We start from the raw sequence: 25,679 nt of genomic DNA on the forward strand, positions 1-25,679 counted from the left end.
AACTCATACTGAATGGGAATGTTGAAAGTGAGAGTGATAAATTAATTTGTAAAAGGTTAAATAGTAAAGAGGATAAAATTGGAATTTTTGAAAATTTGTAGGGGTGAAAGTATATGTGTTGGGGTATAGGGTAAAATTTCCTCAAAGCTTCATACAGTGGCGGAGCACCACTTGGGCTAAGGTGGGCCATGGCCCACCCCCCAATTTTTTTAATAATTTTTTTATATGTGTAATTATAAATATATCACTAAATTTAAATACAAACTTTAAGTTGGCCCACCCAATTCTCTTCACCTACATCTATATGTTTTGTGATTTGTTTACTTTAATTTACTTTAAGAACAAATATACTTTTGAATCTCATCAAATGGTTGATATTTCATTTATTTGATAAGTGTATAATACGTTAATTTTGAGACATTAATTCTAAATATATACAGTTTATTTTAAAAGGGAAGTTAGTGTAAGTATTAGTTTTGATTCAATTTTATATGATTTCAAGTATTTTGGAATGTGTAGAGAATTATTTTAAATTTTTAATGTATGTAATTTAATTTTTTTTAATTTCAACTTTATATTTAATGCACACTACAACGTAAATTTTGTTTTATATATCATAGTTCATTTTGGTGGCCCATCCGAAAAAAAAAAAAATCTAGCTCCGCCAATTGCTTCATACTCCCTCCGTCCCATATTACTTGACCTAGTTGACTCTGTCACGTATGCCAATGCACAATTTTAAACTTAAATTTCTTTAATAATCTACTAGAAAAAATTACGAAAATTTGATATTTTGAAAATATTAATCGAGACGAATCTAACAACATCTTATATGCTATATTTTGTTTTTATATATTAGTAGAAAAATAGAGTCAAAGCATGTTACATGAGTAGTGCAAATATTCTAAATAGGTCAAGTAATATGGGACGGAGGGAGTATATCATAATCATGGCCCTAAACGGTAGGGACCATCAGCTATGTAATGACCATCCATATAAAGAGCTGCACTCTGTGGATGCAGTCCATCCATCACCATAAACTGCATGTCTTCGGGTGGTTTCCAGTGCCTGTTCCTTTGATTTATGAACCAGTTATTTATTTGCTTCTGATCCAATCCTGTAGACTCAGCCAATGCTACCTTCTCTGATTCCTATATAGTGATCATATATACAAGAAGAATATCCCTTTTAGAAAGGAAAAAAAAATACATATATCACATTGTTTATTATTTTGTCTGTATGTATGTGTGTGCAGTGTTCCAATCAAAAATAAAAATCACATGTGGTTTTGTTCGGTTTGAATGATTATTTAAAAAAATCTGACCTCGTATCATCCAAATATATGTATTTTAATTTGGATCGATTTTTGGACATCCAAAATACAACATGTAATGTTTTTTTTATTAGTATTAGTATTATATATAGACGGTAAAATAATAGGTTCAAATGAAGAGTGTGAGAAGAGAGTAGGAGATTTATAACTTACCGAAGGATATAGCCATTTGTAATGCAACTCCCACCAATTAAGTAGCTTTTGTCTGGCCTCTTTAGGTAATTTTCCTTTCTTTTTCTTCTTGGAAAGTTCTTGCTTAAGACTACTCAAGTAACCACTATATATTTCTTCAGCAAGTGGTTTTTCAATTCACGGTCTTCTGCTCGAGGATCAATCTCTGGAAGTTGATCTGTTTCTCCACCACTATTCTCTTGATCCTCTTCTGATGAACCAGAGCCTTCATTTTTATCATCTACTCAACAATTTAATTAATATGTCAGCCAACATTAATGTCTAAGTAATTAAATAGATACACACTAAATAAATCCAGCATTGTATATCCAATATGAGAGATCTTATGGCATGTGAACCAATGGATTTTGAATAGATTCTAATATCATCTTAGAACAGTTGGGTTTAACTCAAATCTTACAAAACGGAGTTGTAAGGTGAGGAACATCCCACTTATAGATAGATCTACAAGCCTTATATGATCCAATATGGGACTTTTAATAACATCTATGAATGATGAAAACATTATTTCACATGACCAATGCATGGTTGAATCATGATACAGTTAAGTAATACTCCTTCCGTATAATTATTTATACTCTTTGCATAATCATTAAATTAAATTGTTAACATTTTCTAGATGTCTAAGTTATATGTTTTCCACACACAGAAACATTGTTTTTTTCTCTCCGTCCAATATGCACTTCAAAACAAAAAAGGTGGACACTCCACCATTTTTTTTATAAAATTTTGATCAGTTTTGTAGAAAATAAATTAAAGAAATGGGCGTGGTATTTTACTAAAAAAAACGTATGATCCACCTTTAAACCTTTTTTTGTATAAAAGAAAAAAAATAAAGAAACACTAAGGCATAACTATAGTGGATCATTCCCCTCATATAACAGATAAATCTAGCATTACAAGAGAAACACGTTTACATCCTTTTGGAGTTCCATGTTAGGGAGGTCATAAAATTAATTGCAAAGAATATGACCCTTTTTTGAAGCAATAGAAACATGTAAAAAAAATATAGAAGAGTACTAAGGCTACTTCAAGCCAAATTAGAGATCGAGAGCAACACTCTATTCATAGTAAAGAATACGAACTAACATTAATTTACGAAGATATAGACTATCATATCAAAATAAGCTTCAATTAACAAATAAACTTTTTTTTAAAGAGGGATTAGCAGCTGTCACAAAATTAGTTTTCGATTTAGTACTCCTAGTACAATAAACAACACTTAACTTAATTTAACTAATAATATACAGGGCTACGTTTTCTAATCATCAATCATGTAATTAATCATGTAATAGTATACATGGTCATTTTAGAACTAGCTCCCAATTGTTTGTTTATGACTTATTATCTGATGAAATAAGTTGAATTTTTTTTCTCCCTAAAATACATCATGTAATTAATCGATATACTTACAAGATAATGAACAACACCTTAAAATTGCTAATTAACTTTAGGTGCACGGAATTAGTTACAAATTTAATGTAGAAGTGGCATATCGGATACAGGGTCATCGACATGAAATAAAAGGAACAGCCCGAGCATCACATCGAGAGCCATATGGGATATAAAATTTTAATTCTAAGACAAAGTATAAGATTCATTTTACAATAAAAAAAATAAAAAAGGAAAAACTTAAGTGTCTTGCATTAAGTATTTTTTTCGTATCATTCTTCATATCAAATACTCATAATCTATCCCTAAAAGTGAATTTTATATGAAACTCCCTTAAAAAAAAACATTTAAGAGAAAATGTTCTTAAGTTTTGCCCATAAAATAAAATGCACTCCCACTGTCCTAGAATGATTGACCTTGTTTGACTATATATGCACTATTCACATAGCATACTTTGAATATATTTTGGGTAAATTACACTGACCTCCCCTGAGGTTTACTTATACGACGCAAACAACCCCTCTAGTTTTCTAAATTCACTTGCCTCCCTTCTTTTTTAACGATGCCAAACTTTTGTCTATGAAACCAGTCTGCCGCCGCTAACAAGTACAAACTCTGAAATTACAAAATACAACCAATGACTCCCAATTAGTTCTTTGTCAATTCTTTTTCTCCACCATCAGTTTCATGTACTCACCGTCCCATTTTCATGTACAACAACCCTTCCCATTTTCTTTATCTCCTTATTATTTACTCCCCCAAATTGAAATTTTCTACGTTAATTTTAATTCAATTTCTTACAGTACGATCATAAATATTTCTACTGTGTATTTTGCATTACTTGTACCACTTCAGAAGAACTACGGGAGGCTTGGAATTAGAGCAACAAGACAATATTGATGGGTTCATGATCCCAATTTTATAATGGAAAACAGGGCAATGATTATAATGGAAAACAGGGCAATGATCCAAATTTTAGCGTCCTTTAAACTGCGCAGAAACTTTCTCCAAATAATCCCTAGTTGACTGATGGGTTCATAAAATTAACCGTGAAAAAGAAAAAAAAAATGTTAACGGAAAATTAACGGTGTTAACATGGAAGGGAGGTGTTAGTCTATATGATGATAACTTAAGGGAGGTTATTGTATGTTTTAAAACTAGAGAGGATGTTAGTGTCATTTTAATAAACCTCAGGGGAGGTGAGTGTAATTATCCCATATATTTTTCTACTCATAAAATGATTTGTTATGGTATCAATTGAACACTCTTATTGACATCATGAGCATGTATTTCGCTGTAACTAGCATTTCACATTTTCAAAATTGCTAATAGATAATTAAAGATATTTAAAGGTTAAAATTGTATATTAGTATATGTGAGACAATCAGCTAGATCAATCATTTTAGAACGAAGAAAATATAAATAACTTGCAGAAAGTTTTTCTTTATGTTTAACTCATACACAGTAAAAGATCAGAGACATCAAAGAAAATACTCGATTTAAGAATGTTGCTAATCTAAGTCTAAAAAAATTATGATTAAGAGCTAAAGGAGTGTACTCCCTTTGGTCCTGTTTATAATAGACATTTAAATTAATAAAAATTGATGTATTGGTCTACATTTTAAATCAGATACATCATTTTTTGTTGGATTAAATATCTCTAATAAATACTCCATCCGTTCCTTTTTAAGTGTCTTTTTATGGTGAATTTTTCGTTCCTATTTAACTATCTTTTTGGTATTTTAAAGGTACAATTTGTCAATTATACCATTTGTCAATTACTTTTATCTTTTTTAATAAAACTAATTAATGCTATCTATTTGGAAAACTAAAGTTTTTTTTTTTAAACAAAGTTTGTTTATTGTTATCTTCAAATTTAAACAAAATTTTGTTTCAAACAATGATTCTAAGAAGAGTTAAAATTCTATAAATAAGATAAGTAGCAATTGTTAAAAAATTTAAGTGTAACTCTAGCATTGGTTGAAGTCATAGTTGAATCCTTAACTTTAATCAAAGGAGTTGGAAGAAAGTTAATTTTTTTCTTAACTTTTGATTAATGTGAAGTTGGAATAATTTTTATATTGGCTTAAAATAATTAAAAAGATGTGCACAATATTTAGAAAATTGACAATTGTTTGTTATGAGAGAGAGTGCGCAAAAAAAAAAGGAATTTATTGGAGAAAAATATAATAACTGACAATTGTTTGTAACGAGAGAAAGATAACATATTAAATTTATTGAAAAGATAAAGTGTGTGTAAAAAAAATAGAAATTTATTGGTGGATTAAAATGAGTATATAATAGGAAGAAAATGTGCAAAAATACACCGCTATTTTGGTATTAATTTTCTAAAAAGACACTTAAAAAGGAACGGAGGGAGTATCTCCGTGAGCTTAGCTCAATTGGTAGGAATATTGTATATTACTCCCTCCGTTCCTTTATAATTGTCACTTTTAAATAAAAATTTTGTTTCTAATTAACTGTCGTTTTCAAAGTCCAATGTATCATTAAATGTGGCTTTACCTATATTACCCTTAGATATTTATTGTAGAGAGAGAAATATATGAAATGAAGTATTAAATGATTAAGGTTATTATAGGAAAAGGATAAATTGTTGTATCAAAAGTAGTAAAAGTATTTGTTGTCTTGGTTTGTGTAAAAAGTTAAAATGTGACAATTAAAAAGGAACGGAGGGAGTATATGCATGGGCGGGGTTCAAACCTCGGAAACTTCAATTTTTCACAATTAAATTGTGTGAGCTTTAACCATTAGACTACTTAACCAAAAAATATTATCTAATAAGTAACATCAAAAGAAGTACTCCCTTCGTCCCATATTATAAGCAAAAAAAAGTACACTCATTAAGAAAACTAAAAAATACAAGTAGTTTGGAACATAGTTTCTTGTGTTATCCTTGAAATAAGTTTTATAGGAAGACGTAAAAACAATTTTCATTGGTTATTGGTCATTGAGAAAATGAAAGAGAGTCAATTGAATGCACTTTGCATTTAATTTTCCTTTGGAAAAGATAATTTTTTAAAACAACATTATTAAATATGATAAAAGTTGTTTTTTTTTTTCTTATAATTTGGGACAAGAAAAATGGGTATTTTTTGCTTATAATTTAGGACGGAGAGAGTAATATATTACTTATTTATTAATTTGAAGTCTTAATTGATTAGTGAAAATAAATAATAATGAATTAAGAATATAATTAATTGATATCGTATGAGTTTTGTCGCGTCATTTTTCGGAGGTCAAGCTATTTGATTAGCATAAACTCATTGTTTTTATTTTACGACTGAACTTTTAATTCTTTCAAAAGAAAGTGAAAAAAGGTTCAAATACCACATTTTTAAAGATTAAGGGTTCGGGGGTTGGTTATATTTAGGGAAGGTACTAGCACCTTAAATATTCGTAGTACTCTACGAGAACTTCTTTTGTGTTTTTTATTAGTTTTGAAAAAGGTTTTAATATGAAAAGCCAATTGGAAAAATAAGCTTGTTTGTATTTTTTAATTTGAAAGAAAATAGACTCAAGGTATAATTAAATTGACTAAAGTTTGATTAAGAAAATAAAAATAAAAATGGGATCACTTGATTCAAGAAATTAAGGTTTGTTATGAAAATATTTGTGACTTTTGGTTATTTGCATGTTTTTGTTCTTTTTTGAATATTAATTATAACATAAAAACTAACGTGACAATAAAATAAAAGCGCGAGAATTTGTAGTGACGTTGGATCACCACATATTCCCTTACCTAATTTTTTTGCATTTTTATATATATATATATATATATATATATATATATATATATATATATATATATATATATATATATATATAAAGCGGTAGTGACGGTAGGGATGTAACTTACAATTTGATTTTTGTGTTTTTCATGTAAAATGAATTTGATTTCGATTATCTTCATTTTTTGAGGGGAGCCATCTTCTCCCTTTTGAGCAGTCAAAGAACTATTTTGATTTGCAATAAATAACTTTTTTTTAGTTTCAAAAAATATAATATTATATTTTTATAATTTTTTGGGTTAAAGAAGAAAACGATGGTAAACAATATCATAAACTCATGCATGTAATATCTCGAATGAGAGAGATAAAGGAAGAAAAAAAATGGTCTCCGTGAGTATAGCTTAGTTGGCAGGAATAATGCATTGTTATATGTAGGGGTCGGAGTTCGAACCCCAGACATCCCACTTATTCACCTTATAGGTGAATTCTAACGGCTACTTGACCAAAAAAAAAAAGAAAAAAAGTGAAAGAAGGGGATGGATATTTTCTTTCTCGTTATTTAATATTAATATGTTATTTTTAATTTTATGTTGAATTTAAAAAGGGGGAGCAATTTAATTTTATGTTGAATTTAAAAAGGGGGAGTAAATATTTTTCCAAAAATAGGAGCAAAGACAATGATACGAAATGAAAGTATTTTTTATTTTTTTATTTTTTTGGACAAAGTTTTGGATGTTACTTTGAAACCTGAATTCGTGCGTGTACTTTGTAGGCTTGTAAAAGGTAAAGGGGAATTAGTCACTTTAGTCCCTGAATGAGGAACGATTCGTCAATTTAGTCCCTGAATGCAGATAATATGCAAAACAGTCCCTGCATGGTCAATTTCAGGGACTAAAGTGACTAACGAAGTCTACATTCCGGGACTAAATTGACTAACAGAGTCTGCATTCAGGGACTAAATTGACTAACAAAGTCTACATTCAGGGACTATTTTGCAATTTATCTGCATTCAGGGACTAAATTGATGAATCGTTCCCCATTCAGGGACTAAAGTGACTAATTCCCCAAAAGGTAAACATAACTTTGAAACCTGAATTCGTGTGTGTACTTTGTAGGCTTGTAAAAGGTAAACTTAAACTTTTTATGTTGTTGATCTTCTAAGCAAGATATATTCATCACGTAATTGTAAAGATTAATTTATCAAATTAAATAAAATCATAAAAGTTGCAAATTAAGCTCAACCTCAAAATTTTGAGTCACATTTTTTTGGTGGTGGCCAAGATTTGAACCCCGGACCTTGCATATTAATGCATTGTCCTTACCAGTTGAGCTAAGCTCACGATGACAAATAAAGTATAGAACAAATAAAAAATAGTTAGTTTTTTCAATAGATAAATTTTACAGTAATTTTTTTATAAAAATAAACGATATTCTAAATTGATAGAGTATATTCATAAAATACAAATTCAAAATCGTTAAAACAAAAATGATGAATATGTGAACAAACTCACAACATCAATGTTAATAATATAAAACGACAAAGTACACATGCCTACAAATACGATTATATTCAAGCCAGCGAAATACTCATGTTTTCGGATCTGCAACATTGACGATGCAAAAGTCATTTTTTTTACAAAACTAAATTAGTCCACTCAAATTAACAGCGGGGAGAATCAAACCTCAGACCTTGAGGAGGAGCAGACTCTCATGTCCCAAGTCAATACCACCACACCAATTGAAGTGGGTTACGACGCAAAAATCATTGACTGAATATGAATTTGATCAAAGCTAATCTTTCAACATAAATCAAATAAGCATTGTACTAAGACAGAAAATAATAAACACACCTTACAAAGACGGAGAATTAAAATAAATAAAGTCATGCTATACGACGAAATCACAAAACCAACGAAAAAAAGTCAAAAATATGTGAAAAATCACTTATTTAAATAAAAGAGAAAGAAAAACAAACTTGACCGGTGATTTCAGATTAAAATTGATTCTAAATAACCCTTCTTTAGTAGATAAAAAAGAAGAAAAATTGTGACGGCTTGGATTTGAGAAAAGGAAAAGAGAGAATAGATAAACTATAACTTAATTGTTTAAAAATAATTTGATTTAATTGACTCATGTTTTTTTTTTTTTCACATAAAAAAGTTTTTTGGTGTTCCCTCAAAAAAAAAAGTTTTTTGGTGTTAAAATAATAATGAAGTTTGATATCAAATGTGATGTTTTGCCATTATATATTTATATTCCTATAAAAGTGAATTAGACAATAAATTTAATCATAAGCATCATCATATATCATCAACATAATAATCATAAACATCACATATCACCTTAATCATAAACATAAACATCATATATCATCTTTAATCGGAACATCATATATCATCGTATATCATAACATCATATATCAACGTATATCATCTTAATAATAATTCATCATTAGATACTTCATCAAACATCACAACTTAACGATGATTCGACTATGTAATTCTTTCGTCTTAAATCATCTTGACTCGACTATGCAACTCTTTCATCTCAAAACGTCTTGATAATGCAAATGCATGTGGTACCATTCTAGGGCATAAGCCCTCGTCGCTATTGAGCATAAATAGGCTCCAGGGCTTGAGCCCTCGTCACTTTTGAGCACAAGGCTCCAAGGCTTGAGCCCTCGTCGCTTTAAATGAGTATGCATGGACTCAACATCTTACATCTTAGAAACATCTTGGACATCTTATAACTTCTTAACATCTTATAAGACTCCTCAACTTAGATTGACCTTTACATCTTAAATAAGGTTCAACAGCAGCATACACAACATATAAACAATTCACAACATTTCATCATTAATGAATGAACATCAACAACTTAAACATCTTAAATATTCCACATAATACATATATATCAGTATCACATTAATAATCACATTAATCATCTCAACTCAATAATAACAGCAACATGGCAGCACAGAAAACAGCATCATAGTATAACAAGATCAAACAATAATCAACATCACCTTAAAATCCCATATAATTCTCATAAGCATATATATATCATTATCGTCTTACTATTAACATAAAATCATTTCAACTTAAACTCTCTGGATATCTTATAATCTCAGGAACAACTCTCATCCCTAACCCAAAGTCATCTCAAGACTACACGTGCGAAAGGATCGCAAAGAAACAATTCAAGACAACTTACACTAACTACTCGCGAGGCGAGTTACTTTGCTCGCGGCGGCGAGCAAAACATGCTATCTGGACCTCTCCTAAACACTTGCTCGTGGTGGCGGGCTACTTACTCACGGTGGAGAGCTCCTCTGCTCGCGAGGCGAGCTACTCGCTCGCAGCGGCGAGCAAACATGGCTTCCTAGAACTCGAAAAGGACTAGCTCGCGGTGGCGAGCGATTTGCTCGCGAGGCGAGCGATGATTACCAGGCTCGGGCAGAATTTTGTTTTTCTCAATTTTTCAACCAATTCCATGGTTCTAACCTCAAAACTACTTCCAATTATCACCCTATTGATTATCTAAGGTCTGTACACAGTTTCTACATCAATTCAACAACTTTCCATCGTCCAATCATCAAAATCGCTCTCTAAAGCCTAATTCTCAATCCTCACAAACTCATCCTACATCATGTTAAATCTAATCATTAGAATCATACACGTAATAAGATTGAATGCTAGTCTCACCCTTACCTTAGAATTATCGATGGCAGCCTTTCTCTCTTGGTTCTTCTCTCTTCTTGTTCTCTTATCTCTAAACCTCATTTTCTCCAAATCCTTGTTTTTGCATATGTTAGTCTTTCAACCTAATATCTCCTCTATTTATAATATTAACTTCTCTTCTTAAATCTGTTTAGACCCAATAACTCTTTCTTCTTTCTATTCTAACCCCCAAATCTACTTACTCTAATAATTCTCATATTCTAATAAAAAATAGAATAAAGCCACTTAATATAATACCAACACCTCACATATTTAAAATAAATCACATAAATAGACTCTAACTTAATAAAAATAATTAAATATCAAAGAGGGCGTTACAACTCTCCCCAACTTAAAAGAATTTCGTCCTCGAAATTCAAAGCACAAGAGAAAAAGGAATTTAATTATTACTTAAATATCTTAACAATATATATCAAAATAGTAACTTCAAACATTACACAAAAACCACATTAAGGTTAGTCAGTCAATCAAGATCACATAATAAAACATAACTTAATTAGAAAACACAACGACAGTATTCAACTGTCACACGACACAAACGACTCAACTACTTAGCCGGACGGACCGACCTGCTCTGATACCAATTGTAACACCCCGTTTTCCCAACGTAAAATTTCAAATAAATAATCAGAGTTTTTCATCACAAAACAGAATGTCACATTTCTCAAAAATCATAAATGAATAAATAATAATTTATCCTTCAAAATTCAATCAACAAAGTACTTAATATCTTGCAGCGGAATTTATTCATCATCTAAAAATAGTCTTTGGCACAAAAGGCCTCATCATAAGAGTCTCATAATAGTCTAAAACATCTCATTAGTTCAAATCTAGTAACTTAATCATAAATCTCGTAAAACAATACGTAAGGAATAGAAAACAATAGCAAAGTCCCCATCCCGTTACGTATCAGAGCACCTACGACACACTTGTGAGGAGTCCACTCACGACCACGCCTAATCTTGATTACCTGCAAGTTACTCATACGAAGAGCAACATTTTCAAGCAGAAGGGGTGAGATTCACAAAACAATAATATTAAGCATATAATTCAACAATTATATTTAACATCTTAAACTTCATTAACTAGTATCATTAGTCTCCCTACATTAGTCATAAACATCATCACATGTCATCAATAATATCATAAACATCACATATATATCACCGACATAATAATCATGAACATCTTCATATATCATCAAACATTATAACCATGAACATCTTCATAAATCATCAAACATTAGTCATAAGCATCATCATATATCATCAACATAATAATCATAAACATCACATATCATCTTAATCATAAACATAAACATCATATATCATCTTTAATCAGAACATCATATATCATCGTATATCATAACATCATATATCAACGTATATCATCTTAATAATAATTCATGGTTAGATACTTCATCAAACAACACAACTTAACTACTTGACTCGACTATGCAACTCTTTCGTCTTAAATCATCTTGACTCGACTATGCAACTCTTTCATCTCAAAACGTCTTGATAATGCAAATGCATGTAGTACCATTCTAGGGCATAATCCCTCGTCGCTATTGAGCATAAATAGGCTCCAGGGCTTAAGCCCTCGTCACTTTTGAGCACAAGGCTCCAGGGCTTGAGCCCTCGTCGCTTTTGAGCAAATGCTCCAGGGCTTGAGCCCTCGTCACTTTAAATGAGTATGCATGGACTCAACATCTTACATCTTAGAAACATCATGGACATCTTATAACTTCTTAACATCTTAACATCTTATAAGACTCCTCAACTTAGACTGACCTTTACATCTTAAATAAGGTTCAACAGCAGCATACACAACATATAAACAATTCACAACATTTCATCATTAATGAATGAACATCAACAACTTAAACATCTTAAATATTCCACATAATACATATATATCAGTATCACATTAATTATCACATTAATCATCTCAACTCAATAATAACAGCAATATGGCAGCACAGAAAACAGCATCATAGTATAACAAGATCAAACAATAATCAACAGCACCCTAAAATCTCATATAATTCTCATAAGCATATATATATATATATATATATATATATATATATATATATATATATATATATATATCATTATCGTCTTACTATTAACATAAAATCATCTCAACTTAAACTCTCTGGATAGCTTTTAATCTCAGGAACAACTCTCATCCCTAACCCAAAGTCATCTCAAGACTACACGTGCGAAAGGATCGCAAAGAAACAATTCAAGACAACTTACACTAACTACTCGTGAGGCGAGTTACTTTGCTCGCGATGGCGAGAAAAACATGCTCTCTGGACCTCTCCTAAACACTTACTCGCGGTGGCGAGCTCCTCTGCTCATGAGGCGAGCTACTCGCTCGCAGCGGCGAGCAAACATGGCTTCCTGGAACTCGAAAAGGACTAGCTCGCTGTGGCGAGCGATTTGCTCGCGAGGCGAGCGATGATTACCAGGCTCGGGCAGAGTTCTGTTTTTCTCAATTTTTCATCCAATCCCATGGTTCTAACCTCAAAACTACTTCCAATTATCACACTATTGATTATCTAAGGTATGTACACAGTTTCTACATCAATTCAACAACTTTCCATCGTCCAATCATCAAAATCGCTCTCTAAACCCTAATCCTCAATCCTCACAAACTCATCCTACAACAACAACAACAACAACAACCAAGCCTTATCCCACTAAGTGGTGTCGGCTACATGGATCAAATGCCGCCATAATGTTCTATCATAAACCAAATTTAGATCCAACTCATTGACCTCTAAATCTTTTCTAATGGTTTCTCTAATAGTTTTCCTAGGTCTTCCTCTACCTCTTTTAACTTGACTCTCCTCCATTTGATCTACTCTTCTTACCACGGCATCTACGGGTCTTCTCTCTACATGCCCAAACCATCTAATCGTTAGAATCATACACGTAATAAGATTGAATGCTAGTCTCACCCTTACCTTAGAATTATCGATGGCAGCCTTTCTCTCTTGGTTCTTCTCTCCTCTTGTTCTCTTCTCTCTAAACCTTGTTTTCTCCAAATCCTTGTTTTTGCATATGTTAGTCTTTCAACCTAATATCTCCTCTATTTATAATATTAATTTCTCTTCTTAAATCTGTATAGGCCCAATAACTCTTTCTTCTTTCTATTCTAACTCTCAAATCTACTTACTCTAATAATTCTCATATTCTAATAAAAAAATAGAATAAAGCCACTTAATATAATACCAACACCTCACATATTTAAAATAAATCACATAAATAGACTCTAACTTAATAAAAATAATTAAATATCAAAGAGGGCGTTACATCTATTACAGATAATCCATTTGATAGGTTGTTCCAAAGCATTTGAAATTACGCAGAAGACAATACTGCAATCTATTGTCCCAACAACTGCATCAGCGGACACCAATTACATCTATTCCTGATGTCCAGGTCGCAGAGCCGAGGTCACAGGTGCATGTGTTGGAAGTTACATCGCCAGTACAAACCATTCAACAAGCACAAATAACACATGTTAGAGAAGAATTTGAAACCATTACAGCGCAATCGCAACGTGCAGCACCGTTGGCTAATGCGATAGTTCAACAACATGTTGATGGACATCGCGCACAACAAGCACAAATTTTTGCTGATATAGTTCATTCACACCGGACTCATGTTGAATCCATTCTCGCGATCTTGTCAAAGTCTCCTCATCAGGAAACTGCTGAAAACTGCCCAACTAATTTGTCAAATACCTCATTCTGTATGCAACTCTCGAATGCCATGAATGAAGTGGTGAGGGCCGACCTTCGTTGTGCGGATCAACAACCGATTATTTCTCCGGCCAAAGAAAGTGTCCCAAATCTTAGTAGTATTATGGCTGCTTCTGATGTACCGGTGGATCCTACCCTGCAAAAAGAAATGAATTTTATGAAGACTTAGTTAGCACATAGTGTAGCTGTCGAAGTTCCTTTTTCGTCGGTTATATCGAAATCTCATAGGAAGAAGATTAACAAGGCTGCTTATCAAACCCGATCCCAAGGTCCTCCTCCATCATCTCAATGAATATTATTTTTTGGAATATTCAGAGGATCAGTAATAATGATTCCAGAGTTGCTTCTCGGAGTATGCCTTTTGATGTTTTTTGTTCTTCTTGTAATAAAGACAAGAAGGAGTAATATACAATTAATAAAATCAACATACCACTCATAAAATAAGAATGATTGCATACGTTTTTCCCAAAAAAACCCTTTTTTTTTACAAGTAAATAAAATACTATTTTTAAAACGAGTTTTGTATAACGTCAACAAGAACTTAAACCTCCCCAAATCACCGAGTGGAGACACTTTCTATTTTTTAATCCTTTTCATTTGTTTCCTTGTTAAAATTTTGGAAATATAAATGTAATAATGTGACATTTGGTGGATCCAATTATTATACACACACTTCAAAAAAATTAATAATAATGGAGAGGAAAAGGAAAAGTGGAGAGACAAAATGTAAAGGATTGCAATTCATCCCAATCACCTATATAACGGAGTGTTACCTTCCACCGCTTCACCATATGGTGGCTCCCTTGAGAAATAAAGATTAAGAAGAGTTTTGAAAAACACTTGACAAAGTCACAAACCCGAGATAGGGTCCTCTCTATTTGTAAGTGTATCCATTACTTCCATTTAGAAAGAGAAAGACACAAAAAGTTTGAAAAAAAAAATAAAGTAATTAATAGTAATGTGATCCACTTATTGGTAGGATCAACTATCTACTTTTGTGTATCTCTCTCTAAATGACATCATCCATTTATTTTGATAAATCGAGAGGATCCTAACTCCCCAAAACCACCCTCTAATTGAAAATATTGTGTATGATATTGCTCTCATTTTGTCGATAACAAATATACGTTGATAATATTAAATAAAATGCACACCAATGAGTTGGGGATACTTATTATATCGAGTAGAGGCTTGAGACAGGGAGACTCATTGTCGCGATATCTTTTTATCATATGTGCAGAAGGCTTGCTTACACTTATCCCACAGGTTGTGCGACGTGGAGACCTTCATGACATCAACAGATGTTAAGATGCACCTAATATCTATCACCTATTATTTGCAAAAGATTGTTTTCTGTTTTTCAGGGTGGAGGAATGACAAGCTCAAGCGATGAAGAATTTTTTGGTGACCTACAAAGCAGCTTCGGGACAAGCCATAAGTCTCCCAAAATCAAAGGTTTACGATAACATCAATGTCTAACAGCCTCTTCAAGAGACTATCACAAATATTTTGTGGGTTTTGGGAAATATATCGGGTTACCATCAATGTTGGAGCAAAGCAAAGAGGCGACCTTTGGTTTCGTAAAAGATAGAGTTTGACTCAATTAATTCATGAAGCAACAAATGTCTATCAAAAGCTGGAAGAGATGTAATGATAAAATTGGTCATCAGATCTATTCCATATTATGTCATGAGCATCTTTCTACTCCTAAATTCTCTAATTGATGCCATAGAAAAATGATGAATATATTTTTCTAGAGGCACGACGGGGTCTATGAGGCATGGAATGCATTGGATTTTGAGGACAAAATTGTCAATGCATAAAAAATATGGTAGTATTGGGTTTAAAGACCTCGCTTCTTTTAATGTGGCAATGATTGGCAAACATGGTTGGAAATTTGAAACTGATGGTACAAGTCTTGCGACTCATTTATTTAAAGCGCACTATTTTCCAAATAACGACTTTCTAGGTTCGAACATTGGTCATAACCCGAGTTATGTTTGGAGAAGTATCTTTAGCACAAAAATGGCAGTGCAACATAGTATTGGGTCTGGTGCTACTATCTCAATTGTTTATGAACCATGGATAGACGATGGAACCTGGTTGTCAGGCAATAGTCCCGGGTATCCGCAACTGACACATGTGTAGGAATACCACTTGAATGACCACTCCGCCAATGTTTGGAAAGCTCATCTTATTTATCAATTATTTGACCAACATGCTGCTCAACTAATTCTCAAAACATATTTTCATCCTTTAGTCACAGAAGATAATTTTTTATGGAAGGCAGAAAAGAATGGTAAATATTTTGTGTGCAGCGCATACGGAGTATGTAAGGATAGTATTGTCGATAACTCTCATTTACGCAGGTCAGAAAGATGAGATATAAATTGGAAACTCAAAGCTCTTCTAAAGATTAAAAATTTGGATTTTGGTGGGAAGAGTTTGTCTTGGCCGCTTCTGTATAAGAGCGTGTCTTAGTAGCAGAAGTGTATTATGTCCCACTGATTGTGTTGTTTGTAGCGCTAATTATGGAGGTAGAATTCAGGCGTTGCTGGAACGTATGTGCGCTATCCAAGTATGGTGTGTAACTCATACATGGGACATGATTGAGAAGGTGTTGTGAGAGGATTACAATATGTACGCCATGATTTTCGCTTTGACACATCAACTACCAACATCACAGAGAGAACAAATTGCTTATATCATGTGGAGTATATGGAAAAGCGAGAATTTGAAGCTTTTGCAAGCATTCAAATATTGGAGCACACAACTACTTTGTCGAAAGAGTGGAAGATCGCCAAGTAATTAAGGCAGGCAATGGGATTACTCATAGTTCTGATGAGGAACTAGCACTATAACCATTCACAGGTGGTAAAAAATGTCACAAGACTGTTACAAGTTTGATGCTTCGTTCTCTCTCTTCCTTAATAAGGTTGGACTCGGTATGTATATCATAGAAGATGAAGGACAATTTGTTTTGGCGAAAGACTGCTTGGTTTTCCCCTCCTTGTGTTGCTGAGATGGGAGAAGCCATTGGGCTGCACACCGTGTTATGGTGGATGGATTCCAAAAAGGTCGTTTGGACAGGTAGATGTGCTATTACAGAATGAAAATGCTAAAGTGCACGATACTGTTTGTCGTCACACACACGAATGTGAAAATGTTCTGCAACTTAACAATTTTTTTTTTGGTTTGGTTTTTTATTTTTTAAATTTTATCTTTTGTTGGAATGTTTATTTATAGGTTAAATAATTGTTGGGGTCTTTTAAATTTAACATTTGTATCAAACTAATTTGTTTAATTGTTTTACTTTTTCAATTCAATTTTAATTTTATAGATAAATATTCAGATTCTTGGATCGGATACCGAACTTTCAAAAAAAAAATATCAACAACATTATAAATCAATTTAATGGATCGAATTTGTTTCAAATTAAGACAGAATAATACACTTTTGAACTCTAGTTTTGAGAGCGATGAATTTGGACCTACCAACTTAGCAATAAATGTCAACATAAACAATTTTTAACTATGTTTGATGGAAATAGGTTAATATTGTATATCCTTTTATGACTTAAAAGGATTAAGTACACACTTTTATTGACATAAATGATCAATTTAAAACTAAAAAGACTAATATGATTCAAATGTTAATTTTTAAGGATTCCATGATGTATTTAGCATTTTTTATACGATCAAAATAAATCCAAAAAAATTAATGGATCAAAGAAAGAACAAAAATGAAAACAACTTAAATGAGTTGATCATTCTATAAAATTATCTAGTGATTTTTTTTCTTGAATAGCTACTAAATCAAGTTATTTTTATATGGCCAAAATCAACTTTTACATGTTAATGTGCTTTGTCGTGCTATATAGCCTCTCGTGCCATATAGCATCGCTCTTACAGAAATTGGTTGTGTAGTGCAGGCATGTAAGCAGTTGTTTCAAATTTCTTTTTAAAACACTCATGTCGAGTTTCGTCGTAGGCAAGCAAATTGAATCGTTCACGCTTTAGCGAAGGTAGGCAAGCAAATTGAATCGTTCACGCTTTAGCGAAGGTAGCCCCATTTTACGCTAACTTCCACCTTTATATTGATGTAATGCCATGTACGTCGATTGTAGATGAAATGAATTAAGTTTGTCTCTAAAAAAAATACAAAAAATCATCGAAAAAAAATTAAATACTATTATCTTTGCAAAACATACATATATTATATACGAATTAATTCAACTTTTTTAAGCGACTCAATAAATTAAATTATATGCACGCAAGAGTGAAAATTCCTTCATTTGCAGTATATACCATTATTGCACAGTCCCATAGTTATGATTATGCAAATATATATATATATATATATATATATATATATATATATATATATATATATATATATATATATATATATATATATATATATATATATATATATATATATATATATATATATATATATATATAGGGATAGGATCAAATGACACCAAGGTGTCAAATTAAATGTGACACCAAATCCTAGCCATTAATACGGTTTTAATCTAACGGCTCTCATAAACTCATTAAGTGCTCACATGCTTGATCAAGTGACCCACCTTTTATTTTTAGAAATAATTTATTCTTTCTTCTTTTGGTTAATTCCTTTCCAAAAATTCTCTGGTTCTATTTTTTTTTTTAAGGATTCTACATGTTTATTCTTAGGGCTCTCTTGCACACGAGTTATCCCTATTTCATTACTCCAAAACCTAATTGCCTTTTTTTTTTTTTTTGCTATTCCACTATTTTATGCTTCACTTCCCAAGTTATTCAACATCACAACTTCCATCTTCTCTTTTCCTATACTAGTCAAAAACTTAATTTTGTAGCTGCTGTCCAAACTTAATTGTCGTTTTGCTCATCCTATAACAACCTCATTTCTTTATTAAGTTTATTTCTATTAACTATTTTTTTCGAAGAGCCTTAAAGAAAATTGTTTTAGAGAAGGGATAGGGATGCCGTAGGTCCGGTTAATATTGCAGTTAGAATTTAAGTTATTCCTACAATATGTATGCAGTTAGAATTTCATGCTTTCAAGCTAAAGATTAGACTTCATCGTGCTAATTATCACAACCATTAAAAGGGATTTTTGTTACTTATTATATATTATTAGGAAAACAAAAGTGAAAGATTTAGTGAAACTGATATGGGATCAAACTAGAAGTCCCACATCGGTAAATAACGCTATAAAGAGAGGAGCTTTAGTTATATAAATGAAGGCTGTAGAGTGTATCAAAAAAGGTCTTCATATTATAAATAGGAATCCATGACTCTCTAATTTCATACAAACCTTGGAGCCATTCATTTTTTTCCAAATCATATTTAACCATTATTTGGTGCCAATCTTCCTCAAAATCTTCAATGCATAATGATTCACGTATACACTTTTTCAGCTCGCGCTTGAAATTTGAACTTTTATGGTATATGTGTGAAAGCTTCTCAGCAAACTTTTTTCTAATGTGCCACAAACATAAACGATGTCGAGTATTAGGAAATACCTTAGATATTGCTCCACACATCGCCTTATCTTGATCTGTAATTATTGAAACAGGACTCTTTCCACCCATTGCCATTAGCCAAGTTTCAAACAACCATGTAAAAGACTTCTCTGTTTCATCTTGCAACAAAGCACAACCGAATAAAATGGACTGATGATGATGATTCAATCCAGTAAATGGCGCAAATGGCATAAGATACTTGTTCTTCTTATATGTTGTATCAAATGTAACAACATCTCCAAAATAATTATAGGACAACCTCGACCTTGCATCAACCCAAAAAAAATTAATCATTCTATCATGATTATCAACTTGTATTGCATAAAAGAAATTTGGGTTCTCTGCTTGTTTTTGCTTACAAAAGTTTAACACTGCTTGAGCATCTCCAACATCCAGATTTTTAGATCGGAGATCTCTAAGATGATTCCAACAATCTCTATCAGAGAAAGCCGAACCTTCATTGCTAAACATTGTAGCGACTTTTTCGGTAGGCAAGCCCTCTTGATCAAACTGTTCAACTAGATTCTTTGCTGCCCCACCCATTTTTTTATGGCACCTAAGATAATTTATACTCTTGGGGCTAACCATTGCATGATTATGAGTATTGTTAAATGTAATGATAGTCCATTTGGGCCTCATTTTTGCTTTTGAAACTACAAGTGTTGCCTTACAATCAGTTCTTGATGTTGAACATCTTTTTTTCCTTTTTACTGTGATTGTATTGCTTTCTTCTTTGTCATTACTATCAACATGTTGGCCAGCATTAGAGCAAACAAATATGCACAAATTTGTCTTAGTTGAACGTGTACGAATTCCAAAACCTTCTTTTTTAGCAAATGATGTGTATAAATTTTTAACATCATCAAGAGAGTCAAATTCCATATCAATACAAGGATCAATATTTTGATGCTCATGAACATCTAAGTCATGCTCAGGGTTTCTTCTTTCTTGAGAATTTTGATTGCACTATATATTAAAATAAAAAACATCGTAAAGTCTTAAAAATTAAAATTCTATGAAATACATATGATTTTGTTAAAATATATATAAAAGACATAAAGCAAATGTAATTGAAGAATTAATTCATACCTCTTTGTCCTCCATGTTATGACTATCTTCTTCGGCATTTGATTTTGGACTTTCCATTGTTATGTGACTTTTCTTCTTAAAAAAAGTGGCATGGAAGTGGTGTAGGGGAAGATAGAGTCAACTGGTATAGGAAAAGAGGAGTGCGAAGTTGTGATGGTGAATAGTTTGGGAAGTGAAGCATAAAATATTGGTATAGGAAAAAAAAATTACGGCAATTAGGTTTTGGAGTAATGAAATAGGGGTAACTCATGTGCACGAGAGCCCTAAGAATAAACATGTAGAATCCTTAAAAAAAAAAAATAGAACCAGAGAATTTTTGGAAAGGAATTAACCAAAAGAAGAAAGAATAAATTATTTCTAAAAATAAAAGGTGGGTCACTTGATCAAACATGTGAGCACTTAATGAGTTTATGGGAGCCGTTAGATTAAAACCGTATTAATGGCTAGGATTTGGTGTCACATTTAATTTGACACCTTGGTGTCATTTGATCCTATCCCATATATATATATATATATATATATATATATATATATATATGAGTTTTGCTTGAAGACACATTTTATGAAGGTGTCTTTTAGCAAGTTATTCTATGAGTATATGCTAAAAGACACCAACTAATTTTTATGAAGGTGTCTTTTAACAAAGTTATAACTTAAAAGTGGAAATCACACCTTGAGGTGTGGATTGCTAAAAGACACCTTCATGGGTGGCTTATAGAAAAACTATATATATATATATAACTCAGAAACAATAAGGAAGAAACAAACTAAAAATACAACAATAATCTCAATCTCAAGAAAAGAGAATACTAGCTAAACATTAAAAAAGTTTACAAGGTGCATAAAGCATTAAGACTTTGTTTTGCAGGGTACTTACTTTACCCTCATTACGAGACATAATTAAAAACACTTGAAAAAACATAACTTATCCAATATTTATATATATAGTCTCCTTATACCATATATATTAATTTATTATAGCAAATAAACTTAATGAAGGAGTGATCAGTAAGAAGGTGGCCAGTAATGATCAAGATCCACACAATGGTCCATAGTACCCTGCATGTGGTACCTATTGCCATGAGTAGGGTTTGCATGATTCACTTGATCTCCACCACCAAACCCTAAGTTATTATTATTCTCTGAAGCAACAAGGGTATTATTATTACTATTTGCACCTGTCATCATGTTGGAGCTGAAATCAGCAGCCATAGTATGAGTAGTTGATGGCATTGGCCTCAAAATAGTTTGTGATGACGTGGAACCTCCAAGATTCAAATTAAGCCCTGAAATGGTGAATCCTTCTCCTCCTAAGGGTGATGATGATAAATGGGAATATTGATGCATTGGTACACCAGCTCTTAGAACTTCTGCAGTGTTGATGTAGTTCCTTCTATAGAGCTGGAAATGAGTAGCAGAATCTAGCCCTAAATGCTGCATCATTGTTGGTGGTGGCATATTATTATTAAAGCTAGGAGGACCAACTTCTAGATTAATACTGTAAGGATTCATGACTGCTCTTGTAAGATTTGAGGAAGAAGGGTACTTCTTTGCACCTGCACTCTTGCGGAATACTCTGCTTACCACCCATTCATCCTGCTGTATATATGTAAATTCGACATTCATTATTGTAATTAGTTGATTATGTCCATGTATGTGTGTGTGTGTGTGCTTTTTTGGATATGATAAACTTATAAGTGATTTTGTGATTGATTAACAGTCTATTATTTTCTAATACTACTAATAATAATAATGCATCAAAACTAAATGCATGATTTTTTTTGAAAGAAAATGCATGATTATATAGTACGATTTATGAATATAAATTCTAAAATTTGTATGCTTTTTGGATTGGTTGTAATTATAGGAGTGTCTCCAACTATTACGGTTTAGACTAAAACTTGTATCTGATTACAATATCTCTTATTCTTAAATATATTTTTAGTCCACATTAAAGTTGAAATTTTCATTTTTACCTAAAAAAAAGTTTCTTCAACTTGTATTCGTTATAGATAAGTCAACTCATGTGTTCGCTTTAAAAAAATTTATATTTTTTTTAGGTATGTTCAAGAACATTATAAACATCTTACCCACAAAAATTTAGAGTTTTTTTTAAAAAAGAAATGAATTAAATATGATCTTTTTTAAATGCCAAATGTTTAAGAAACTAAAATAACACAAACATAGACCTAAAAATCAAATTTTTTTTTTTTTTGTGCAAAGACTTCTATCTAAAACATAGAATATATTTGCAAAGTTTGGTAGCATTTTGATAGCGTCTCAATTTACTTCAATTTTATAGTAGGGATTCAAATTGGTGACAAAAAATATTATGGGAATTAAAAGTTGAAGAAATTTTGAATATCGGATTCTTTTATTCTTATTCAGACTATTATAAGATGGAGCATGTTATTTATTTCAATATACAACATGGTTTATAAAATTTAAAGATGTATAATAGGGTTTACGTCCTATTATCTTAATTTTTTTCATTACTTCACTTTGTGCTTAAGAATTAATTCTTATGATTATGTAGATATATACCTTGTTGGTTCTGATGCTTGATTTGGAATGAATACGGTATTCATGCATAACCCAGTTGGTTTTCTCTCCTCTAGGAGCACGACCTTTGTAAAAAACCAAAGTTTTCTTCATACCAACCAATTCTGATGTAACACTGTTGAAAATCTCCTTGTCTTTCCCTGTGGTTTTCCAATATCCAGTGTTTGTTGCTCTATTAGTTCTCACACCTGTTGGATATTTACGATCTCTTAGACTGAAGAAGTACCATTCTTTTGTACCCATCTTGGCCTTCCCTATAAATTATTCCACATAAGAAAAAAAATTTGAACAAAATTAATTTACCGGAGAAAACTTCACTATATATTAGGTCATTTAAACAAAATTAATTAAATAATTATCATATTTGATTTGCCATATAAATTAATTTTCTTTAAGAAAATGAAGATTTATGAAATAAAATAAAATTTTGCATATACTATAGTAAACCTTAACCATATCACAAGAAAGATGAAAGTCCATATCACAAGAAAGATGAAAGTCATATATTGTGGAAAAACAAAAAAGATTAGTCATGATACAGTCATTTTTTCCGTCAATAATTTTATTTTTTCTAGCTGCTGAATTTGTTGTAGCTAAATAGTAGAATCTTGAAGAAACCCTAGTTTTTTGTTTTTATAAAACAGGATGAAAGGAAAAGTAAATTAAGTAGATGAAATATAAAACAAATATTTAGTTTCAATATAGATCTATTCTTGTCCTTGATAAATGAAAAAAAGGGCAAAATCAAATAGAGTCAAGCGAATCTTCAATTAAACAAAAGATCCATACATAAAATTTTACCTGGAAGCTACCATGGCTCGCATTTATTGAGATCTACATCCCCTATTGCTTTGCATGTAAAATTTACAGAATCTGAAATCTTGTTTACAAGATAGTAAGTGATGAGTTCTTCATCGGTAGGATGAAATCGAAATCCGGGAGGTAGGGTTTCCTCCTTCTCACGAGTTCCTTCCATTTCCATATCCTTCCTTTCTTTGCTAACAACTTCTTTGTCCTTCTGGAATAACACACAAAAAGTGTCATGATGTACAAATAGTTGTTGTTTTATGAGCGAGCTTCAAAATTTTTCAAATTTAAAAGCATGTATAAAGGGTTAAGAAAATTAAATATAGGGTTTTATAAATTTTTCAAACAATAAAAGCTATGTGCAAAAGTTTGTTTGATTGATGATGACTTTGCTTACTTCCATGGAGAGACAAACTTTTTCTTTGGTTCAAGTTTTGTTGATTTATAGGAGCTACCTTATTTGCAAGAAACACTAAACTTGAGGGTAACTGCAATTGAGTTGAAGTATAAAGGAGATAGATCTTTCTAGTTAGTAATCACCTTGCATGATATGTTGAAGAATTTATATTTAAGTACAAAGTCATTGAAGAAAACAAGGTCAAGTGTGTTTGTGAATTTTTCACCAAATGTGGGTCTTTACCTTCAAGTTGAGTAACAGCTGTAGTTTCCAAGAAAGATACCTAGCGAATTGATGAGTTGTTTATTTTAAGATAGTAAAGATTTTGTCAAGTTTTTCATTTTTAACCATAGTTCTTGCCCATATTAACCATTTAACCGACATCCTTTAGTCACAAAAAAAAAAAAAATCCAACATTTTGTAAACAATTAATGACATATAACCACTGGGTAAAAGCTCAAGGATAGAGGTTCATTTCTAGACTCGTACGTAAAAATTTATTATATTAATATCAATAGATATCAATACGACTCTTTCTAGTTTCACCCCATATAATCATAGTTACACCCAAATTTATAAATTTTTTACAATAATACCAAAATTACCCTCTTCTTCTAAATTTCTAAAAACCCTTCTTTTACTATCATTCTGAACTCACACCCCTTTTTCACCCACAAACCACCATGGATATGCAATCAATACCTACTAAAATCGTCAATTGAATCAACATCTCTTCCATTGATACGTACTCGATTAATACAAGTAAGTGAATTTCATAAATTTCTTCGAGTTTCTATTTATCGTTTGCTCTATGATTTATGGATGTTTATAGTTGTTGTTAATTTCACGTTTGTCCATCTACATCGATTTGTTTGATTTAAGTTTACGTAGAAAGGTAACGTAATTTAAGTTTACATATAGGTCTCACGTGAATTTAGTTTACATGAACTAAAACTCAGTCTTAACTTACTTATGTAAATTCAGTTTACATAAGTAAGTTTACATATACGTACATATTCTAAAAAGGAATAACATACACCTAAACTCAGTTTACATGAACTAAAACTCAGTCTTAACTTACTTATGTAAATTCAGTTTACACAGTGTATG

General features: G+C 31.6%; 1 protein-coding gene and 2 pseudogenes across 2 annotated transcripts; all 3 read right to left on the reverse strand.

Annotated features, from left to right (window-relative positions):
• Positions 1-518: 518 nt before the first annotated feature.
• Positions 519-3,647, reverse strand: LOC146952757 (homeobox protein knotted-1-like 2; annotated as a pseudogene).
• Positions 3,648-19,417: 15,770 nt separating this feature from the next.
• On the reverse strand, positions 19,418-20,915 carry LOC146952758 (protein FAR1-RELATED SEQUENCE 5 pseudogene; annotated as a pseudogene).
• Positions 20,916-21,713: 798 nt separating this feature from the next.
• Positions 21,714-24,677, reverse strand: LOC146952759 (protein BEARSKIN2-like). Of its 2 annotated transcripts, XM_085705205.1 has the most exons (4): positions 24,570-24,677; positions 24,167-24,383; positions 23,348-23,619; positions 21,714-22,399 (listed from the first exon to the last, which is right to left on the reverse strand). In XM_085705205.1, the coding sequence occupies exons 3-4, from the start codon at positions 23,606-23,608 to the stop codon at positions 21,809-21,811; spliced, it is 852 nt and encodes a 283-aa protein (XP_085561331.1). In that variant the 5' UTR covers positions 23,609-23,619; positions 24,167-24,383; positions 24,570-24,677; the 3' UTR covers positions 21,714-21,808. The 2 variants fall into 2 exon arrangements, with proteins under 2 accessions (XP_085561331.1, XP_085561324.1); XM_085705198.1 differs by lacking the exon at positions 24,570-24,677 and having other exon boundaries at positions 21,714-22,402; positions 24,167-24,496.
• Positions 24,678-25,679: the final 1,002 nt, after the last annotated feature.

The sequence above is a fragment of the Medicago sativa genome, chromosome 1 (genome assembly GCF_051527215.1).
Source record: "Medicago sativa cultivar Bolivia chromosome 1, Bolivia_mono, whole genome shotgun sequence".
NCBI classification, from domain to species: Eukaryota; Viridiplantae; Streptophyta; class Magnoliopsida; order Fabales; family Fabaceae; genus Medicago; species Medicago sativa.